Raw genomic sequence first — 17,394 nt, forward strand, 5'->3', positions numbered from 1 at the left:
ATTCATCATCAAAGAAACTGAAAATTAAAAACTTTCCCTTTTTTAAAAACAAAGGGCAGCTGGGGTTATTCTGGTATGTAATTTTATGGGAGTTGTGCATTTCTAAATTTTATGTTTTGTGATCCGCCTGAATTAAAGACCATAAAGTTTGATCTCTGACTTTGTGCCACATAACTAACAGAACAGTTTTGTCATTTTTAATGATCATCAGCAAACCTGACAATGAACAGAATGTCATTATTAAAAACAAAACAAAAAATTGATCTTAATATTTGCAACAAACTCCTATGAATCTTAACATTCAACACTGGTACATTTAATCAGACAAAAGTCTGTTTATGCGTGTATTTTTTTTCTTTTTAATCAATTGTAAAGACCCATACAGTGTGTGTGTTTTTGTGTGTGTTTATATGTGTGTGTGTGTGTGTGTGTGTGTGTGTGTGTGTGTGTGTGTGTGTGTGTGTGTGTGTGTGTGTGTGTGTGTGTGTGTGTGTGTGTGTGTGTGTGTGTGTGTGTGTGTGTGTGTATAGCATATGTAGAAAAGAATAAAAGTCAGGGTCTTATCCCAGTTTACCCTAAAGAGACCAATGATTTTTGTTTTGATTTGGTTTTTTGTTACTCTCTTTTTTCCCCTGTAATTTATAATGTTCAGCACTTACAAACACTGTCATCTTCGCTCACGACCTCATTTAAATTTGCAGTGATTTTTTTTCCCCCCTCTTTGCATCAATAAACTTGCTGCATGTCACCATTACTCCAATAATCAGCCTTTAGTGACCTAAGTATTGATCTGAAAATACTGAATCAATTCTAGAAATTTTTTTAACGTTTTAATTACAGTTTAGTAAAGGTGTAATGACCCTTTAGGCAAAGGAATAGTATGATACTCAGAAAAAAAATAGACATGCGTGAAAGAGAATAAAAATGTTAATTACATTCATTTAAATACATATATAATTTCAGTAATTAAAAATTTATGATACATGAAGATGCATGCAAAAGCGAGTAATTTCTTTGGTGGCTTAGTCTGCAAAATGTTAAAAAGTAATGTAAACAATAAAATGTGGCATTGATGCCGTTTTCGGCCTCCGCAGGCGAGGATTAACGCAGTCTGCTGTTCCAAAAAAAAAAAAAAAAAAAGTGTTTGTGTGTAGTTTTATACGAAATAAAAAAATAAATAATCCAGAATCATCTTATAATTATAGCTGTATGTAAAAGTGCGAGTAAACCTGGGAAAATGTAATTTTCTGTGGCACTGAATCACATTGGAGGAAAAAAAAAAACAACATAAACGAATATCTACATCATGATCCGAATTTTTTTAAGTGCCACACTTTATTGAAATGATTAAATTTTTCAAATTGTACATGATTTTGTTGTAGCTCCGCTTAAAGCCAACTGGCTGCAAACGTGTGTGTGTGTGTGTTTCATACTGGTATTTAATTTAGATAATAAACGCATTTATTTTAAAACTAAATATATATTTTTAATTTCCTTGAACCGAATTTTTTAAAGGGGGGAAATGCGACATTTCTTTATTTTTCCCAGGGTTGCCCAGTCTTTTGCTTGCAGCTGTGTGATATGTAACTACTCCTCCTACTTGCAGACTTCCTGATCAGTAAGGCCGCGGCCTGACAAACACCTTAAACTGCGTCACACGTGGCATCAAGCCGCCAAAAAGTGTCTATTGTGGGAGGTGGATCGGCTAAAATCCATCATACGTCCGCGTCGTACACGCTGAAGTACTTGCTGGCGTTGGAGAAGCAGAGGTAAGGCGCGGTGCTTCCTGGGTAAACGACGGGCAGAGGCATGGGCAGCAGGCATCGCCCCAGCAGGTTGTTCTCTTTGTACAGGGCCGGAAGTTGGCCCACCACCACGGCTTTCCCGGCTTCGGGGAACTCTGTAACGGGTCCGTCCATTTCGGTGGAGATCTGCCGTTTCAATTTATTCCTGCGGTTCTGAAACCAGATTTTGACCTGAGTCTCGGTCAGCTGCAGGGAGCTGGCCAGGCACGCGCGCTCTGCGCTGCTCAGGTAGCGCTTCATGTCGAAGGTAGACTCCAGCTGGAAGATCTGTCTCTTGGAGAAAATCGTGCGCGTTTTCTTTTTGGTAATCACTTTGTTTTTCTTGGAGGGGCTGCTGCTCCCTTTGTGCGTGGCCACGCGCGTCGCGGTGGTGGAGCTGCTGTCGTCGCAGCTGCTGTCCCCGCTCTCGAAGCGCACCTCCGTCGCCTTCGTCGGGTCTCCGGCGGATTCAGATCCGCTGCAGTCGGTGATCAAGTCTGCGGGCACAATTCGGTCATGATTAACCACACGATGTGTTTACGTGTGAGCTGCGAGCTGCCCCAAAACTGTCACCTCCTCACGTCACCACTGTGCGTAACGGCGCATGAGGGGCAGCTACCAAATCACCACAACTCTTACCGGTTTCATGAAGCCTGCTGTCCGACTCCGGGTCCCGTCCCTTCTGGGCCGCGTGCTGACTCTGGATGGCGTCTTTACGCACGGCTGCGGCAGCGTCACCGTGCGCTCCCGCGTGGTGACAGCTGTCACAGCGCCGCCCGCTCGTCTTCAGGTTGAGGATGCTGTCAATGGTGAACGTCAGAGAGGCGGCGGGTCGACATGGTCCGTCCGCTTTGTTCATATTCTCCGAGTGGTCCTCCGCTGCCGGCACGCGTCGTTAAATCCGAACCGTTAATCTCTAACGCGCTGATGCTTCGCGCACCATAGTAGCAGCCACTGAGTGGAGTTCGTCTGCGCACTCCGGATGGAGCGCGTTTTCTCGTCACTGATTGGTTAAAAGGAGCGTGGGATTGCAGCCAATGACGGCGCAGGGATGGGAGGAGACGGCTCCTCCATTCACCCCCACTCTCTCCTCATCCTCGAGGGCCGCAGCGCTTTGAGGTTCCTGGAAAACCGGGATGATCTTTGAATAGTCCCTGTTTCTTTAAAAAAAAAAAAAAAATCACCCAGGCCACCTGTGACGTCACATCTGAAACTCCAACTCCATCCATCCATCCATCCATTTTCTTCCACTTTATCCGGAGTCGGGTCGCGGGACCTCCCGATCCACACACACCTCCTTCAGCTCCTCCAGGGGAACCCCAAGGCGTTCCCAAGCCAACCGAGAGATGTAGTCCCTCCAGCGTGTCCTGGGTCTTCCCCGGGGCCAACTCCCAGTGGGACGTGCCCAGAACACCTCTCCAGCGAGGCTTCCAAGGGGCATCCGGAAAAGATGCCTGAGCCACCTCAACTGACTCCTTTCGATGTAGAGGAGCAGCGGCTCGACTCCGAGCTCCTCCCGACTGACCGAGCTCCTCACCCTATCTCTAAGGGAGCACCCAGCCACCCTGCGGAGGAAACTCATCTCGGCCGCTTGTACTCGCAATCTCGTTCTTTCGGTCATGAGCCAAATCTCATGACCATAGGTGAGGATCGGAACGTAGATCGATCGGTAAATCGAGAGCTTTGCCCCCCTACTCAGCTCTCTCTTCACCATGACGGTCCGATACAGCGACCGCATCACTGCAGATGCTGCACCGATCCGTCTATCGATCTCACGCTCCATCTGTCCCTCACTCGTGAACAAGACCCCGAGATACTTAAACTCCTCCACTTGAGGCAAGGACACTCCACCGACCTGAAGAGGGCAAAGCACCTTTTTCCGGTCAAGAACCATGGCCTCGGATTTGGAGGTGCTGATTTTCACTCAACTTGGTAATTACTGTAGTAATTACATTTAATTAATAAGCCACCAATCATTCAGTGAACACTTTTCGAATCTGCTTTAAAAAAATCTTCTTTGATACGGTCTCATTGTCACTGACACAGTTCACAAACAGTGAAGAAAATTTGAGATCTTGGTGCTGATCTGAATCTTCCTTTTATCTCAGTCATTCTCACCTTATGACATCACAAAAATCTGATGAAGCAGAAAATCATAATTCTGACCACGCTCGATGGATCATTATTACTCCATGGAGGGTTTTGCTCTGGCTGCTCGTGTGTCTGATCAAATGACACAAATACAACCAACTCCTAAACTTCAGTCTCTGCTCCTCCCACGTAGATGTACAAAGGTAGGATTTTGTTTTGTTTTTTTTAGTCTATGCATTAACATAGGTCTTGGGGTGACTTGTATTGTGATTTGGTGTTTTATATGTAAATTAAATTAAACTGTTTTTTTTTTTTCTTGCCCCATACGTCACACCTGCATCAAGTTTCATCAGAACTAGTCTGGAAATTGAGTAATCTCTGTGACAAACACATCAACATGGTTAAAAACCTCTTCATGGTTGCATGTTTTGTGCTGATGGTCACTACTAAAATAACTGAAAAATTTTAATTTTTAATTTAGTCTAAGTGGAATTTTTCTGTGGGCCTGATTTATGAAAAGTTAGGGCTGTGTTTGGCCCCCAGACCTCCAGTTGCCTGACTATTTGCACCAAATGATGAAGTTTGGAAGATACAGTTGTGTGATTGAAGTCAATAAATGATCACATAGGGCTCCAAACTTTAAAAAAGTGGCAATTAACTAAATTATATATATATATATATATATATATATACAACCCCTGGCAAAAATTATGGAATCACCGGCCTCGGAGGATGTTCATTCAGTTGTTTAATTTTGTAGAAAAAAAGCAGATCACAGACATGACACAAAACTAAAGTAATTTCAAATGGCAACTTTCTGGCTTTAAGAAACACTATAAGAAATCAAGAAAAAAAGATTGTGGCAGTCAGTAACGGTTACTTTTTTTAGACCAAGCAGAGGAAAAAAATTATGGAATCACCCTGTAAATTTTCATCCCCAAACTAACACCTGCATCATATCAGATCTGCTCGTTAGTCTGCATCTAAAAAGGAGTGAACACACCTTGGAGAGCTGTTGCACCAAGTGGACTGACATGAATCATGGCTCCAACATGAGAGATGTCAATTGAAACAAAGGAGAGGATTATCAAACTCTTAAAAGAGGGTAATCATCACGCAATGTTGCAAAAGATGTTGGTTGTTCACAGTCAGCTGTGTCTAAACTCTGGACCAAATACAAACAACATGGGAAGGTTGTTAAAGGCAAACATACTGGTAGACCAAGGAAGACATCAAAGCGTCAAGACAGAAACTTAAAGCAATATGTCTCAAAAATCGAAAAATGCACAACAAAACAAATGAGGAATGAATGGGAGGAAACTGGAGTCAATGTCTGTGACCGAACTGTAAGAAACTGCCTAAAGGAAATGGGATTTACATACAGAAAAGCTAAACGAAAGCCATCATTAACACCTAAACAGAAAAAAACAAGTTTACAATGGGCTAAGGAAAAGCAATCATGGACTGTGGATGACTGGATGAAAGTCATACTCAGTGATGAATCTCGAATTTGCATTGGGCAAGGTGATGATGCTGGAACTTTTGTTTGGTGCCGTTCCAATGAGATTTATAAAGGTGACTGCCTGAAGAGAACATGTACATTTCCACAGTCATTGATGATATGGGGCTGCATGTCAGGTAAAGGCACTGGGGAGATGGCTGTCATTACATCATCAATAAATGCACAGTTTACGTTGATATTTTGGACAATTGAAAGGATGTTTGGGGATGATGAAATCATTTTTCAAGATGATAATGCATCTTGCCATAGAGCAAAAACTGTGAAAACATTCCTTGCAAAAGACACATAGGGTCAATGTCAACGAGCAGATCTGATTGATGCAGGTGTTAGTTTGGGGGATGAAAATTTACAGGGTGATTCCATAATTTATTCCTCAGAATTGAGTGATTCTATATTTTTTTCCTCTGCTTGGTCTAAAAAAGTAACCGTTACTGACTGTCACAATCTTTTTTTCTTGAATTCTTATAGTGTTTCTTAAAGCCAGAAAGTTGCCATTTAAAATGACTTTAGTTTTGTGTCATGTCTGTGATCTGCTTTTTTTTCTACAAAATTAAACAACTGAATGAACATCATCCGAGGCCAGTGATTCCATAATTTTTGCCAGGGGTTGTGTATATATATATATATATATATATATATATATATATATATATATATATGAAGAAACCTAATGTGAATTTTTTGTGGTTGCTTACATTAAAATTTTACATTTTTTATTTTGGTTTGACCAGCTTTGTTTATGTGCTTTTTTTTTTTTTACAGTACAGATAAAATATATATTTTTTTATATTCATGTTGACAGTATTCTTGTGGTCTTGCCGTACATTGCAATCTAAGTCATGTTTTTTTATTTATCTAGTGAGATTTAAAATACAAAGCATGAAAATGTGAGGCTTTAAGATGGTCTGTTTGTGTGTTACAATTTTTTATTTATTAATTGTGTCAGTGCTGTTACATATCTGTATTCATATCAAAAACATGAAATATATGTTTTGTGTAATGTTATAAAAATATCTCAAATTCACAAACTTGTATCTATCTTCAGCCCCCCCCCCCCCCCCCCGTTTTAATTTTATGCTTTAAAAAAAAACTTCTCCAAAATTTGAAAACATCCTTTTAAAAATTCAGTTATCATTCCATTTTTGGCTGAATTTTAGAGTGTGATGTCAACGTGTTTCCTCATTTTATGCAGCCTGATCAACCAAAGTATAGATGCAGTGGGGGGAAAAAAATCCTAAATTATTTTTATAAATGATGGAGATAATTACAAAAAATGAGTGGAATGGAAAAATTTTGCACACCTTTGGGCCTTTAAACATTGCTATTTTCTATCACTTTTTTTTTAGTTACTGAATACAGATTTTTCCACATTAACATTTTGGTGATGGTCTTGTGGTTAAGCGTCGGGCTCGAGACCAGAGGATCTTCAGTTCAAACCTCAGCCTGACTGCAAATTCAGTGAGGACCCTTGGGCAAGGTCCTTAATCCCCATATTGCTCCTGGTGTGTAGTAAATGTCTTGCATGGCAGGAACCTGACATTGGTGTGTCTGTGTGAATGGTTGAATATGAAACATCATTGTAAAGTGCTTTCAACTTCTGATTCAGATTTAAAAACACTATATAAATGCAATCCTTTTACCATTTTGAAAATGAAGCTATTTAAGATCACCATGAAAACAGTTCTCTCCAACATGAAATAAAAAAAAAACTAAGCCAAAATAATGTAATTCCTAAGTATGGACACTCTTTATTATAACGCAACTAACCATCACTTTCACAGTCAGGTTTCTTTGGACGAGTCATGGGATGAATACATGAACATTTCCAAGTCACTGAATAGGTCTTGGACTTCATATGAAATACAAACAGTATGATGCTGTACAGCAAATCAGTGTTGAATAGGCAGTTCACGGAAAACGAAGCGACTGCAAGAAGGAGACTAGTGAGGGAAGCCACCAAGACATCAATGACAACTCTGGGGGAGTCATCATGGGCTTCTGGCTGGGACTGGAGAAATTAAGCATAGTGCAATTTTGTGTCTTGCTTCACCAGTTAGAACATGGTGGAGTGGAGTTACAGGAAAACAGGTGAAATCTCTGCTGAAATTCCACATCTTTTACAGAAAATCCTCCACTCCATCATGAACTTGTGAAACTGGTGATATAATGTACAAAAGTTGCACAATGCACAGTTTCTCTGATCACAGCCACAGAAGCCTTGAACACCTTCAGTCATCTGGGGTCTTGGTGGCTTCCCTCACCAACTCCAGACAGCTTTATGTGCAGCACGCAGCACCACACTGTTTATATTTTCTGATGATTGGTGGCAAAGAAGTCCGACATGTTGCTGTGACCATCCCCCTGACTTAATTCAAATAAATAATACTGGCTGTAAAAAGTAATGGTTTTGTTGTTATACTCCAGAGTTCTCAAACCCATACATGCTATTATTTGCTTTTAACATTTTGTAGAGATTTGTCACTGAGTTTAAAAGGCATCATTTTAGAAATTTTAATGTCTAAAGATCTAAATTCCAATTTATTCAATGAATAGGTCATCGTATTTTCTGCATAAAAGATGGAATTTTAATTCTTTGCACTTTTGAAAGGAATCTAAACTTTTTGACTCCAGTGCTGAAATCAGAGAAACAGACAAACGAGTGTTTTTTGTTTGTTTGTTTGTTTGTTTTAATTTATTGTTCCCATGACGTGAAAAGTGACAAAGCTGGAAAAGGTGTCTTGAAAAAGTTTGCAGGTGCGCAGTCACACAGCCCAGGAAGAGCCTCGGCCCCTGTTTGACATCTCAAAAGATGATGTTGGTGATGAACTATCATCACGGTGTCCCTTGAGGTCTTTGGACTGGGTTAAAGGTTCTTGCGTCACTGGGTTATGCACGACTCGGTGTCATGTTTTTGAAACAGTTTGTGTTGATCTGAAACAGTCTTCACACCAGGCCCGTCATCTGCGACCGCAAAATGCTCATGGAGTGCGCAAAGGAGGAGAGGGGGGTAACTGATGGAGTTTGGGAAACCCACTTGGTGTCCGCTCAGGCTGAAGCCCAACATGGATGTGGGGCCTTCGTGATACAGTATCGGAACCCGGACAATCCGTTGAGCCGGGCTCGGAACATGTGCGGCCTCCAGGTCCGCCGCCAGCTGTCGTTTCCACTTATTCCTCCGGTTCTGGAACCAGATTTTGACCTGCGTCTCCGTCAGCTGGAGGGACGCAGCCAGCCCCGCCCTCTCCGAGCTGCTCAGGTACCGTTTCACGTCGAAGGTTGACTCCAGCTGGAACACCTGAGTGCGGCTGAACACGGTCCGGGTCTTCTTCTTGCGCGTGGGACTCTGGTCAGACTGCGCGTCGAAACTGATGTGCGCGTCCTCGTTGTCGTCCGTCTTGCCGTCGGTTTCGTCGCTGCCCTCCGTCATCGGCTCGGATACCGCGGGGGAACCTCTGGAACACGGATCTTCTGGACTTACACGATGACTGGGACCTGAAAGAGGAAAAAATACAAACTGTGACCAACAAATCAGACTAATCACAGCTCTAAAATATGTTCGAGTTCCATTTAAATATATTTTAATTAAGTTTTTTTTTTTAACTTGTTTTCAGGGCGCGGAGGGTTTGAAGCAGGATTCATAGTGCACGACTTTGGGTGTTGTGAAGTTGATTCTTGGCTAGACATTTGATGTGCTCCGGGTTAATGCTGCGCAATTTTGTTTTGGTTCGCACAATATAGGGACGTTATTTAAAAGTGAAAATATACAATTTATTCAATTTTATTGCTGGTTGGACGTTGAACTTGAGCACGGCGTTATTGGCATTTTATATGAGGACATTTCAAATGTAAAGGGCACTTTGTTTTGACTCCGTGGGCACGCCAGGCACATGGCGAACTCATTACGCACACATTAAACTCTGCGTAAAACCATTTTTAAATTATTATTATTGTTGTTGTTGTTGTTGTTATTATTCTGACGCGCTACTCACCTGCCGTGGGTCTACTTTGGACAGTTGTACGTCTAATCCACATGTAACTTCAGAATCGGTTACGGATCGAACGAGGAAACGAAGAAAAATCGCCTAGTCAGTTTGCATTTATAGTGATGTCATGGAAAAGACAACTTCTAAAATGGACACGATCGCGTTTAGGAAATATGAGTGAAAAAACGGGGACGGCGAGAGCAATCTGGTCTAGATTGTTTTATTTAATGAAGCGAAAAGCCGCATGTGATGTGCCAGACGAACGCGAAAACCTCGGACGCAGCGGCGCAAATTCTCCATTACTAATTAGAAATAAAAATGACAATTTGCAAAAATCTAAAATTATCAAATCTAGATTTGTCAGGGATCTTCTTTTTTGACTGATACAGAAAGAGTTACTGACCATGCGTTCTGCCGATTTTTTTTTTTTTCTATCTGCAGATAGAAAATATGCTGAGAACAAACTGTCGTCAGTCAGCGTCATACTCACTGCAGTCTGCGTGTGACATTTTCAAACCCCTAAAGTTGAGGACAGGTCCCCTGCGGTACCACGGTAACGGTAAGTCCCTGCACGCTGACCGGGCTGTGCTGCTGATGTTTCCGCCCTGTGCGTCAAGTCGACTGTTGGACACAGTCTCCAAACCCGCGTCCCCCGGGTTGTCCGACGCCGGCTCTCGCCATCCCGTCCTCTGCCGAGTAGATTTTCGATGAAAAACGACGCCGCCCTCGATGAAGTGCGCGTCTGATTGCACGTCGGCCTCTCCTGCATGATTTCTCAAAAGCCTAGGGCGCAATTACGCAAAACTGAACGGTTCTGATTGTGCGTAAAGGCGACCCGCAGACTGCAGGCGCTGATTTCAAGCGTCGCCTCTCGAACCGGGAGCCGGAGACGGGACCCGCATGTCCCCTGCGTTGGATGGAAGCAGTGAAGTGGAGTGGAACGTCACGTCAAACGCTTGACGAGTCGAAGCCATCCAGCGATTGGACGAGCGCAAAGCAAATGGGGCTTTTCCACGGAAAGGACTGACTGCGTCATCCGGCGTGAGTTTACGTGCAGCAGTGACGTCCCCTCGGGGACACGCAGAGACAGGTAGGAGAGACCCTGTGCGCGTGGACGGGACTCCCTATTTGGGTCAATTATTGTTCCATAAATCCAGCGCAGACCTCCGTATTCTTTATCGAGTCGGACTATATCACACACTCTTAATTTAGCTTTCATGGCAACATACATAAATAAATATTCGTTTATTTTATGTGATAAATTTGTACATTGATCCCACACAAGATTGTGTCCAGCTAACATAATTTTCCTCTGTATACTCCAAAAACTGACTCATTAGATTGGATTTCCATGTAATAAATATATGTAGTCCCAACTAAATTGAAATTAAATTACCTGGCATGGATGCACTTTATTTGAGTTGGGGCTACATATATTTATTACATGGAAATTCTGCACATAATGAATTGAGTTTATTCAATGAGTCATTTTTTTGAGTGTATTGAAAAAAAGTCTGTGGATTTACATGATTTAAAACATCTGTTGTCAAAATAAAAAAAAAAATATTTGGAGACATTCTGATCATGTGTAACTGATGCACATATTTAAATAATGTTTCCTTTTTAGTGACTATAAACAAATGTTAGTTGGACACATTCTGATTATGTGGGGATAATATACATATTTCAATCAAGTTAACTGAAATAAGTTGTTTTTTTATGAGCTACCTGTTCTACAGGTTTCTTTGTAAAGTTGCAATGAAATAAAAATATGTGTGTGCATATATATATATATATATCTATATATATTATATATATATATATATATATATATACACACCCCCAGTCCTTTAACACTTAACACTTGGTCTCTAAAGTGAAAAATGTGACATTACTGCTTTTCCAGAATCAGAGCTTTGAGACTCTGTCTGCATAAATGTGTGTCACGTGACTCATTCATCATTTTCTGCCACATATCTGGGTCTGGGGGTTGCAGTTTAAAAAATACATGGGGGGACTCCTTATATTTTGGTGAATGTCCCTTAGCGTCTTCCACCCAACTAGATGCTTGCGGTAGAATTCTGGTGGGAGATTTGACCACTTTTATTGGCAGAATTGGTGATGTTCAATTAAATTTGTTAGTTTCTTAGCGAGGACACCATCTATAAGCAGAGTGTCCCATCGCACAAGCAGCGCTGATGTGTGTTTGGGGTCATTGTCCTGTTGGAACACCCAGTTGTGTTTGAAGATTCATGGGTTGAGGTTTATCTGAGGAGTTCTGTCATCCTTCTTATTTCTTCCAGCCGCTTCGTGCAATGCACCAGCTCCACCAGCACCATGCTAACACCTGGTAAAGAGCTCATGTGATGGAACGTGTTTTCACCTTGACTTCTCCAAACATGCCTCTCGTTATTGTGACCAAACAACTCACTACCGCGTTGATCATTCCAATGAGGGCTGTCAATCAAAGACTTTTTTTATGTTGGCACAGAGACGCCACCAGCTGCAGTCAATCGTGACGACTAATAGGAACTTAAAGAGGTGTTGGCAAGTTGAGACAATTTGGAACTTTCATTAGCTCTGAATTAATAACAGAAAACCCCAAATTAGATGGAAATCCTGGCCAAAAATGAACAGAGTTCAAAGAAACCAGTGAAAGATAATGTTGCCTTGACATTTATGCAAGAGTGTATGTAAATCTGTGTGTGTGCGTGTGCGTGTGTGTATGTGTGTGTGTGTGTGTGTGTTGCACTTGTGCTTTTATCTCCAGGCCCCATGTACAGAAGTTCACTGACTAAGACGATCTGATATGTTTCCAGTGTTAAACATACGAATCGAGATAAGTCTGTAATCTAAAACATTTAAGCAAATGCTGTCGGGCGGTCTTTACCATTTTTCTTCAAATGGTAAAGACGTTGGAGCTTTTTATTTGCCTCCCTGACCTTTAGTGCGCACCCTCTCCTCCCACCCTCAGGCTGGAGTTGCCCTTTGACAGAGGATCATCCGTGGAGCTGCTCTTCATCCCAACACTCACAGCTGCCAACAGGAATGTGAGCCGTGCGCGGGCAGCTTGCTCCCGTATACTCGTCCTGTAATGTTTCTTTCAGTAAGCAACATCATATCACAACATTTGATGTGCATTTATAGTGCCGCTTGTTTCTCTGTGCCATACTAGGAAACAAAATTATTATTATTATTATTATTATTATTATTTTTTTTACTATTATTAATTTCAGTTGAATTGAAATTCATTTGAATTTGAATTGCATTTGAATTCCTGACAGGCAAGAATGATTCCATTTTCGAGGTCATAGGTTAAAGTCAGGAAAAAATTTTGGAAAATTGGAAAAATCTCTTTAACATTGAATGAATAACAAAAAAATCATAACTCTGTCAAAAAAGACTGAATTCTTTCATATCTGAGAGCTTTATGTAGGATGGCATCCTTTATCGACTGACAAAGTTTGATCTGGATCTGATCCAGATTACAGATTTTGTGGCCATTTAAATTTAAACATTGAAAACCCATTTAATGTATATTTTACATTATATCTTAATCAAACGTGCTCAAATCACTCTCATATTTGGAAGTGAGGTGCAGATTAGCACTCAGTATTGCCTGACAGTTTGATCTGGATCTGATCTGGATTATGGATTGTGTAGCCATTTAATCAAACATGCCCCAATCACTCTCATATTTGAAATACTGGCACTGACTATCGCCTGACAAAGTTTGATCTGGATCTGATCCGGATTGTGGATTTTGTGACCACTTAAATTTAATATTGAAAACCCCATTTAATGTATATTGTACATTATATCTCAATCAAAAGTGCCTCAGTCGCTCCCATTGTGACAATGAGGTTCAAACTGGCACTCTCAGTGAATAAACTAAGTTTGATCCGCATCTGATCCGTATGGCTGATTTAACAGATATTTGATTTTTAACATTGAAAAGCCTTTTGATGTATATTTTGTATTTTATTTTAGCTTATGAAAAGCCATTTTGAACAGGACTTTGACCTTGACATTGTTTCCTAGGTAAAAATTTGTGAAATTTGAAACTAGTTTTGGTGGAGGTCTGCGCACGAGCCCTACTTTTGTTCTGCTGTGGGTTTAATAAATTTACTGTTGAAAATGTCTGATATGGAGTCATTCAAAGCTCATGAAAACACATCAAATTATTTATTTATTGCAGGTCATCATACACCAATGAGCAGATAGATGGTTGTGAAAGCTATATTCACTTTCTGTTAATAAATGCCCTAAATCCTGCACAGTTAGCTTTAAAATGCCAATTAACGCATTTTAATTACATTTACAATTCACAACTCCTGGGTTTTAGGACAGCATTTGTTGACCAAAAGTCAAAACTGTTAATATTCTAAGAGGACACAAATACAAATGTCTAAAATTTGGGAAAACATGCATGCAAAACAATCGAAAGAGCTAATAAAATGTAAGAAAATAGACACAGACACTGTTCTCCTTCAGGTGGCGCCATTCTTCACTCTGTAAGAATGCTGCACAGTTTTCCCTCCTGTTGCTTAATTTTAAACAGTCTAGTTTCTGCTTATTATTAAATGAAATTATGTATTCTAATCAGGCTTGTGTACCAAAGCAAATTAATACATGAGAAAAATAGATGTTGCACTTTGAGAGAAGTGTGAACTTGTTCACTTGATTCCAGTGCAGAGCACGCTGTGACAGTATGGGGTGCTATAGCACCAGATCAGTCAGAGAACATGGGGAAACTGAGGTTGAATAGAGATTGTGAATGGCAAATGTTAATTTTCTCGGGGTGTCCACAGCCCCATCAAACCCCTTCCTAGAGCCGCCTGTGCCAGTCACTGATAATTACAGAGCATTTTGAAGCAGTAATTCTGCAATAATTTGCTTCTCATTCATAAAATGATGGTGCAAAGCGTGCACAGAGTTGAATTTAAAAAAAAAAAAAGGAGTTTTCAGAAGTGAAAATCAACCACATGATGATGGTTTGAGTCGCTTTCTGTTGAACTTGAGCTTGTGTTAAAATCCTGCACTGGATCAGGTTTCTCCGTGCACACAGGTCGGTCTGAAGGCCGTGATGCCCTGCTTCATGCTCTGGGGGACACACCTTGCACCCAGAGGCCCTCTGCTGACTTTCTTCTCCTCTGCTGATCCTTATCCAGCCTTCTTGGAGTGTGAGGCCTGATACCTGCAGCCTGGTCTCCTCCACGCCGCCGCAGAGCTGACACAGCTCAGAACGGAAACACACACACACACACACACACACGCCTCATCAGTGCGCTTCAGGAGGCAGCTGCTTTAAATTGTCCGTGTTTCGACGGCTGTTTCCAGGTCTTAGTGCATCCTGGTCTCTGCACTTCCAAACGGAATGTTTGTATTGGTCGTTATTCCAACAGGAAGCGGAAGACGTCTGTCAGACGCTGCTGACACCAAACTGCAGGGTTTTTAAAGTAAAAGTGACTGTGCTGCAGAAATATAAAACAGTTTCTGGTCCTCGTGATGACTGTAACTGAGTATTTTATTTCAAAAAGGAATTCTGACAAAGAAACACAACGTCGACCTTTCAGTTTGCAAAAATGTCCATGTATTGGTAGTCCGCGGGACAAAGTACTCACCCTGGCCTGCTGTATTTTTACCCTGGTGAAGCAGGGTACTGTTTCCCACGTGTGTGCGTGTGTGGACCTGATAACTCCAAAATACCTGGATGGAGTTCCTTCAAACATGGTAGGGTGATTACTGGAATAGATATCTGGAGGTGACTAGATTTTATAGTAGTTTGGTCAAAGGTCAAGGAAAACATGGTCCAAAAAAGATGTTTCTTTTTATATCTTAACATCCAAGAGGCCTAGGTGTCTGATCTGTAGGAGCATAGGGGCACTTCTATGTTAAAGGGGACCCAAAATGTGTCACAGGGGGTCATAAGTAACATAAATCATATTTAGAAAATATGTTTCTTATCATAGACACAAATCCCAAAAAGCAGAAACGGAGCGGCACAGTGGATTAGTGGTTAGCACTTTGCCTCGCAGCAAGAAGGTCATGGGATCACTTCCCAACTGGTCCTTTCTGTGTGGAGTTTGCATGTTCCTGTGGGTTCCCTCCAGGAGCTCTGGCTTCAACCAGATCTCACTGAATCACAAATTAATTTTATGATTCGGTGCCAAACATGAGGCTGAGTGTCCGTTCGTCTTCCTATTATGACAACTCAAATCATAAATATGCAAAAACCTAAAGGGTAGAAGAAATATTGTTGCTTCAAATAATTCAAAGAGTGACTCATCCAATGTTTTTATGACTGTCAATTTAGAAATTTATTGGATAATAACTGCTGTTCTCTGACGGCCGCCGTGCTCCGTCTGTAGTGTGACTTTAATGGGTCTGTGGTCGATAACTGTCAGCAGGCGTTTACGGAACATCAGAGTGGAGACAGTCTGACCTACTTCATCACACAGGGAACAGTGAGACAGACGGGAAGAGTGAGACTGACGGGGACAGAGAGACCAGTGGGCACAGTGAGAGAGATGTGGAGCGCAAGATAGACTGGCACAATGAGACGGGCAAGGACAGTGAGTCAGATGTGGACAGTGAGACAGATGGGGACAGCAAGACAGACTGACACAATGAGACGGACAGGGATAGTGAGTCAGATGGGGACAGTGAAACAGGCGGGGACAGCAATATAGACTGGCACAATGAGACTGGCAGGGACAGTGAGTCAGATGGGGACAGTGAAACAGACAGAGACAGCAAGCTAGACTGGCATAAAGACGGACAGGGACAGTGAGACAGATGGGGACAGTGAGACAGACAGAGACAGCAAGATAGACTGGCACAATGAGACGGACAGGGACAGTGAGAGATGAGGACAGTGATACAGACAGAGACAGCAAGATAGACTGGCACAATGAGACTGGCAGGGACAGTGAGTCAGATGGGGACAGTGAAACAGACAGAGACAGCAAGCTAGACTGGCATAAAGACGGACAGGGACAGTGAGACAGATGGGGACAGTGAGACAGACAGAGACAGCAAGATAGACTGGCACAATGAGACGGACAGGGACAGTGAGAGATGAGGACAGTGAGACAGACAGAGACAGCAAGATAGACTGGCACAATGAGACTGGCAGGGACAGTGAGACAGATGGGGACAGTGAGACAGACAAGAGACAGCATGATAGACTGGCACAATGAGACGGACAGGGACAATGAATCAGATGGGGACAGTGAAACAGGCGGGGACAGCAAGATAGACTGGCACAATGAGATGGGCAGGAATGGCAAGACAGATGGCACAGTGAGACAGACGGGCAGAGTGAGACAGACAGGCAGAGTGAGACAAACAGATACTATGGGACAGGAGGACACCGTGAGGCAGGAGGACACAGTGAGTGAAGTTGACACAGGCATAAGACGTGTGTCTCCTCAGGTGTGTCCACAGCAGAGTTTACATTAAAGTCTTCACTGTGAACTTGACACTGACCTGATGTTATTCACGTTAAGACCTTTTTTAGTCTTTTCTGTGAGAAACACAAATAAATAATAAGCAAATCAAATTTCTGTTAAAAATGAACCCATTCAGATGTTTGTCTGGGTTTGCTTGGCGCCTCTCATGGTGAACAACATGCAATGCGCCTGAAACACAAACACTTGTGTCATTAGAGCAGACGTTACTGACCTTACTGACCTTACTGACGTTACTGACGTTACTGACGCTGCTTCCTGTCTGTGCCTTTATCACAACGAGACGGACCTGTTGTGTGGGCCGCTGAAGAGGAGGTCTGCTGGCCCCCACCACAAGATGGCGGCCTGCTTGAAGTGCGGGCTTCAAGCAGGAGAGGGCATCAGAGCGACCGGGAGTGACAGCTGTCACTCATCTTCCGTACCAGCTGTCACTCATCCACTACTCAACACCATCACCATAAAGGCCGGACTGCAACTCCACCTCGCCCCCGCCGAGAAATCAGCTACCTTGGAGGTAATTTCTCTGCTGTATTTAACGCTGA

General features: G+C 42.2%; 2 protein-coding genes across 2 annotated transcripts; both read right to left on the minus strand.

Moving 5' to 3' along the window:
- Positions 1-1,410: 1,410 nt before the first annotated feature.
- LOC117526345 (homeobox protein HMX2-like) lies at positions 1,411-2,730 on the minus strand. The gene is made up of 2 exons (XM_034188413.1): positions 2,424-2,730; positions 1,411-2,281 (listed from the first exon to the last, which is right to left on the minus strand). Exons 1-2 carry the CDS (start codon positions 2,641-2,643, stop codon positions 1,716-1,718), a joined length of 786 nt encoding a protein of 261 aa, XP_034044304.1. The 5' UTR covers positions 2,644-2,730; the 3' UTR covers positions 1,411-1,715.
- A 5,579-nt stretch (positions 2,731-8,309) lies between these two features.
- LOC117526432 (homeobox protein HMX1-like) lies at positions 8,310-10,241 on the minus strand. Its single transcript, XM_034188504.1, is given in 4 exon segments — positions 8,310-8,403; positions 8,405-8,889; positions 9,871-10,059; positions 10,062-10,241. Coding segments are annotated over 4 exon segments (825 nt in total). The 5' UTR covers positions 10,150-10,241; the 3' UTR covers positions 8,310-8,340.
- Between the last annotated feature and the right edge of the window lie 7,153 nt (positions 10,242-17,394).

Source organism: Thalassophryne amazonica, chromosome 15, assembly GCF_902500255.1.
Source record: "Thalassophryne amazonica chromosome 15, fThaAma1.1, whole genome shotgun sequence".
Taxonomy (NCBI): domain Eukaryota; kingdom Metazoa; phylum Chordata; class Actinopteri; order Batrachoidiformes; family Batrachoididae; genus Thalassophryne; species Thalassophryne amazonica.

Excerpts from the sequence above, each read along its gene's own strand:
- LOC117526345 (XM_034188413.1), bottom strand. The coding sequence starts at position 2,643 with ATGAACAAAGCGGACGGACCATGTCGACCCGCCGCCTCTCTGACGTTC. Across the intron at positions 2,282-2,423 it reads CAGCAGGCTTCATGAAACCG|ACTTGATCACCGACTGCAGC; the intron begins GTAAGAGTTGTG and ends TTGTGCCCGCAG.